We start from the raw sequence: 6,000 nt of genomic DNA on the forward strand, positions 1-6,000 counted from the left end.
GGAGCAAGGACCCCCCCTCCCCTCCCCCCAGCACCCCGCCCAGCCCGGGGACACCCAAAAACCCCGCCGGCCCCTCCCGATGAGTCAGGGCCCCACCCGTGACATGAGCTGACTCAGGCCTCAGCTGCCGGGCACCCCCAGCCCGGGGGGGACACACGCAGCCGCCCCCCCCTCCCCAATCCTGCAATGAGGAGGGGGACCTGCCCCCCAGGGGGCACCTGCGTGGGGGGGTCCCCACGCTGCAGCGCTGCACCCGTGCCTCAGTTTCCCCACCCTCAGCACCTCCCCGGAACTATTTTGGAGGTGACGGGGGAGGGGTGGGGTTTAACACCCCCCCCCCCTCCTGGATACTTTGGGGCCCCTGGGTGACACCAAGGACCCCCGAGGTCGTGCCCCCCACCCCAGAGTCCCGCGTCCCCGCAGGGGGAGGGGGGTGACACCGACCCCCGGGGTTACACCTCACAACGCCACGCACGGTGTGCCCCCCACCCCCCACCCCGACCCCCCACCTCGGTGCAAGGACCCCCCGGAACCCCTGGGCGACCCCCCCCCCCTCCTGTTGCCCCCCCGATAAGGAGTTATGGGGATTGGGGGGGGGGGGAGGTGCTTTGGGGGTGCCCCGAGCCCCTCCCTCACTTGCAGGTGTCGGGAGGGTCCACAAGCTGCCCACCCTTGGGGGGCTCAGGCCCCCCCCCCCCCAGGACCTCTGCTTTGCCCCCCCCACTCAACCAGCCCCATGCCTCAGTTTCCCCGTGGGGACCCTCCCAGCCCCAAACATTCACTGGGGAGCTGGGGGGGGGTTGGGGGTGTCACCCCCCCCCCGCCAAAGGGAGGTGACACAAATAGAAGCACACGCACCCCCCCTTGTGTCCCCCCCGCTCTCTGCACCCGCACCCGGCTCCGCGCTGCCCGCAACCCATCCCCGCTCCTCTGCCGCCCCCCAGCGTCCCCGCGAACCCCGAAAAATCGGGGGAGGGAGGGGGGTTGGGAGGGGGTTGTGGGGGGGGCCGCGGCTGCCACTGGGGTGCGGGAGGAAGCGTCTGGGGTTGGGGGGGGGGTGCGCACCCCCTCCGCCCCTGCTCCCCTCCATCCCCCCTCTGAGCCCCCCCCCCAACTCTGAGCCCCCCCAAAAGGCAGGGTGAGCCCCGAGGGACGGGGACGCATCCCGAGGGGAGGAGGGAAGTGTTGGGGGAGCAGAGGACGGAAGGGGGGGGCCCTCACCCCAACCAAACCCCGAGGTCAGGGTGGTGCTGAGTTTGGGGTGGGGGGGTCAGCAAAGGGGGTGCAGGGAGGTGACCCCCACTTTAATCCCCACACACATCAGGGGTGCAGCTGCTCCCGGGGGGGGGGCTCAGCGGGGTTACACCCGCACCCCCCAGGTCAGCACCAGCCCCCCCAAGGCCCCCCAGATGCTCAGGGTCCCCCCCGGACCGGGGGAGGTGTCGGGGGGGGGGGAATGAGATTCTCTCCCTCCAGCCCCTCCCTTTTCGCATCCCAAAAATTGGGGAGAGGGCGGCAGAACTTGGGGTGCAGAACTGGTGGGGTACAGAGCATCGCACGGGGGGGGGGGGGGAGGGGGACAGGAGACACACACTCCCCCCCTCCTCATTAATTAACTGCGAGCCGTAATTGCAGGGAAATGTGCATCCGGCAGGGGTCACCCCCGGCCCGGGAATGGAGCGGGGGGGTACCTCAAATCCTACAGCACCCCAATACCTTGGGAGCCCCCCCCCAGACCCCCAAACTCCGAATAGGTCACGGAAGCGGTGCCGGGGGGATGCTGAGACCCCTTTTACACGCCCCCCACCCCCATATCCCATAATAATTGCCCGGGGGGAGGCAGAATCCCCACGCGAGTCGGGGTCCCCCTCCCACCACCACCCCCTCCCCCCCGTGACAGTTCCAAACTGGGGTCCCCTCTCCAGGGGACACCCCTGGGACACTTCTGATCCGGGGTTCCCATCCTGCTGTCTGTGTCCCCCCCCCCCAACCTTGGGGACACCTCCGGGCGGGGGTCCCCGTCCCGCCCCCATTTCTCTGCCACCAGCGGCTCCGATGTCCCCGTCCACGTCCCCCGAGTGGAAAATCCCATTAAACGTTCCCACACCCCATTCATCCAGGGTTGGGACCCCCCAAAACCGGGGGGGCTGCTTCTCTCCCCCTCCCTGAGAAGCCATCTGGGGGGCAAAGGGGAACATGGGGGGGCACCCAGGACACATTCCCTCCCCCCCCCCCCCAAACCCGGGGCTCAACCTCCTACGAGCCCGTGGAGAATCCCGCGGGGCTGTGCCTGGAGCAGCGATGGGTTTGGGGGAAAATCCTGCGGGATTGGGGCAGTTGGGTTCCGGGTGCAGGGCTCAGTACTGGGGGGGGGGGGATAAGGAGAGGGAGGGAGGGGGGGATGAGAGCCCGAGGGGGGGCTGAGAGCTGAAAGACCCCCCCCAGAACCACAACATGGGGGGGGATGGACCCTGACACCTCGGGTGGAACACGGGCACCGCAAGAGGGACACGGACACCCAGGATGGATCCCGGCACCCCGAGACAAATCCTGGTACCCCAAGATGGACACAGGCACCCCAAGAGAGGTGCTGGAACTCCCATAAGGATCCTGGCACCCCCAAGATGGACAGGGGCACCCAAGAGGGACACAGACACCCCAGGATGGATCCCAGCACCCTGAATGGATCCCGGCACCCTAAGACAATTCTTGGTACCCCGAGATGGACAGGGGCACCCCGAGATTGACCCTGGGACCTCGAAGTAGATCCTGGCACCCTGAGATGGACATGGGCACCCCAAGAGGGACATGGGCACCCAAGATGGACACAGACACCCCAAGAGAGGTGCGGAACTCCCATATGGATCCTGGCACCCCCAAGATGGACTCAGGCACCCCGAGATGGCTCCTGGTACTATGGGATGGACACAAGCACCCCAAGATGGATCCTGGGACCCCAAGATGGACCCTGATGCCCCAAGACGCCTCCTGGCACCCCACTGCTGACCCCAGCCCCCCAAACAGACAGACCCTGGGGCCCTGGGTGGACCCCAGCACCCAGGGGAGACCCCAGAACCCAGAGGGTGACCCCCAGCACCCAGGGGAGACCCCAGGACCCCTGGTTTGGGGTGAACACTGCCTCAACACACCCCCCCCCCCCTCCATCCCCCCAAAAGTCTCCGGGAGTTCCGAGGTTTTGTTCCATTTTAATTCCAGCAGCGGAGGCAGAGGGAGCCCCCCCAGGGTGGGGGACAGGGACAAGGCCCCCCCCCCCATTTCCCCTCCCTCCCAACTCCCATGGGACAGGGAAGGTGGGGGGAGGGGACAGACACAAAAGGGGGGGGGACAAAACCTCGGTGGGCACTGGGGGGGGGGGGGGGGCACTGTCTGAGGCTGCCCTGGGGGGGGTGCTGGGGGGGTACTGGGGGTCCCATGGGTCTGTGGGGCAGCTCGGGCCCCCCCGGGGGGTGGGGGGGGGTTCAGCTGGCGAGGACATCGGAGGACTCGGACACCAATTTCCCGTCGCGGGTCTCGATCTTCTTGATGACGATGGCGCGAGTTTTGGGGAGGGGGGCGGCCTCCGAGGGGGGGGGGGAGATGGAGTAACCCATGGTGGAGAAGGAGGTGTTGAACCCCCCCCGAAACCCCCTCCGAATCCCCCCCCGAACCCGGCAGCTGCGGAGGGGGAGAGGAGAACCAGTGAGGGAGGGGGGCACCCAAAAAACAAGGGGGGGTGGGGGGGTCCTGGTCACCCCACAATCCCCCCCCCTTTACCTGAGTACCCCGAGGTCTTGGTGTGGATGCTGAGGTTCTGCAGCCCGGACTCCAGCCTGAAAAATTTGGGGGGGGGACACAATATCAGCTGGGGGGCACCTTGGGGGGGGCACATTCCTGAGGCTGGGAGAAATGGGGGGAGACCCTGAGGGGGGGGTTGAGGGAAATTTCCTGGTGTCAGTAGATTGGGGGGGGGCACCCTAAGGGGAAGGGGGGGGCACAACACATTCCTGAGGCTGGGAGAAATGGAGGGGGGGGGCACATTCCTGAGGGGTGGCACCCGGGGGGGGGGGGATGTGACACCCCATTCCTGTGTCCAGGAGAAATGGGGAGGGGGGGGACACAAACACACATATTCCTGAAGCCATGAAAAATTGGGGGGGGGACACCTGGTGGGGGGGGGAGTGGGGTGGTGACATTTCCCAAAACTGGGAGGAATGGGGAGGGGGGGGGCACCCCCAGGGCACATTCCCAAGGGCAGGAGAAAATTGGGGGGGGGAGCATCCTGAGGGTCAGGGGGGACATTCCCAAGGGCTGAGGAAATGGGGTGGGGGGAGAATGGGGGGGAGGAATGGGGGGGGGAGGGGGTGAGATTCCCAAGGGCAGAAGAAATTGGGAGGGGGGGGGAATGGGGGGAAAGAATGGGGGGAAGGGATGGGGGGGAGGGCAGAAGAAATGGGGGGGGGGGGAGACAGCCTGAGGGTCAGAGGGGACATTCCAAAGGGCAGAAAAAATTGGGGGGGGAAATGGGGGGGAGGGGATGATTCCCAAGGGGCAAGAAGAAATTGGGGGGGGGAGGGAATGGGGGGCAAGAATGGGGGAAAGGGATGGGGCGGAGGGGGTGAGATTCCACCAAGGGCAGGAGAAATGGGGGGGGGGGGAATGGGGGGACAGGAATGGGGGGGAATGGGGGGGAGGGATGGGGGGAGGGATGGGGGGGGAGGGGGTGAGTTTCCCAAGGGCAGGAGAAACAGGGGGGGGAGTGAGGATTGGGGGGGTTCCTCTTGACCCCCCCGATCCCCAGGGTGCAGCTGGGGGTCCACGTGGGGTCTCCCGCGGGTGGCAGGGGACGTGTCCGTTGTCCCGTGTCCGTGTCCCGGGTCCCCACCCTGCTCTCCTCCCCCCTCCAGCAGCTTCCTGTAGGTCGCGATCTCGATGTCCAGGGCCAGCTTGACGTTCATCAGCTCCTGGTACTCGCGGAGCTGCCGGGCCAGGTCCTGTTTCCCTTTCTGCAGCGCTGCCTCCAGCTCCAGGACTTTCCCTTTCCCGTCCTTCAGCGCCACCTCCCCCCGCTCCTCCGCCTCCGCGATGGCCGAGTCCAGGCTGGAGCGCTGGGGACAAAGGGAATGGACAGGAATGGGGGGGACACGACGGGATCCCCCTGCTCCTGCAGCCCCCAAACCCCCCCGGCCCCTCTGCACCCCCAATCTCCGAGAAGCCTTTGTCCCAACATCCACTCCCAATGTCCCCAATGTCCCCAACATCCATCCCAATGTTCCCCAATGTCCCCAACATCCACCCCAATGTCCCCAGCATCTACCCCAGTGTCCCCAATGTCCCCAGCATCCATCCCAATGTCCCCAGCATCCATCCCAATGTCCCCAGCATCCATCCCAATGTCTCCAATGTCCCCAGTGTCCCCCCCAATGTCCCAATGTCCACCCCAGTGTCCCCAATGTCCCCAACATCCATCCCAATGTCCCCAGCATCCATCCCCCCAATGTCCCCATGTCCCCAATGTCCCCAATCTCCCCACCATCCACCTCAATGTCCCCAACATCCATCCCAATGTCCCCAATGTCCCCAACATCCACCCCAATGTCCCCAGCATCCATCCCAATGTCCCCAATGTCCCCAACATCCACTCCCAAAGCTGGGGGTCTGGGGGGGTCCCAGAGTACTGGGGTGCTGCAGGAGTTGGGGGCCCAGGGGGGTCGCAGGATCTTGGGGTCTGAGGGGGTCCCAGAATACTGGGGTGCTGCAGGGAGGAATTTGGGGGGGGTCCCAGGGTCTTGGGGTGCTGCAGGGAGGGTCCCAGGGTTCTGCAGGAGTTGGGCGTCTGGGGGGGGGGGGTCTCAGGGGTGCTGCAGGGAGGGGTCTGGAGGGGGTCTCAGGGTACTGAGGGGTGCTGCAGGGAGGGGTCTGGGGGGGTCCCAGGGTCTTGGGGTGCTGCAGGGGGGGTTTGGAGGGTTGGGGGGGTCGCAGGGTTCTGCAGGAGCTGGGGGA

The 6,000-nt window shown here is 66.5% G+C and overlaps 1 protein-coding gene across 1 annotated transcript; it reads right to left on the reverse strand.

Annotated features, from left to right (window-relative positions):
* Window positions 1-3,186: 3,186 nt before the first annotated feature.
* Window positions 3,187-5,752, reverse strand: LOC139788977 (keratin, type II cytoskeletal 8-like; the record flags this gene model as incomplete). The annotated part of the gene is made up of 4 exons (XM_071729376.1): window positions 3,187-3,675; window positions 3,775-3,829; window positions 4,883-5,161; window positions 5,531-5,752. Coding segments are annotated over 4 exons (752 nt in total), but the record flags the coding sequence as incomplete, so codon positions are not given.
* Between the last annotated feature and the right edge of the window lie 248 nt (window positions 5,753-6,000).

This window comes from Heliangelus exortis, chromosome 31, assembly GCF_036169615.1.
Source record: "Heliangelus exortis chromosome 31, bHelExo1.hap1, whole genome shotgun sequence".
NCBI classification, from domain to species: domain Eukaryota; kingdom Metazoa; phylum Chordata; class Aves; order Apodiformes; family Trochilidae; genus Heliangelus; species Heliangelus exortis.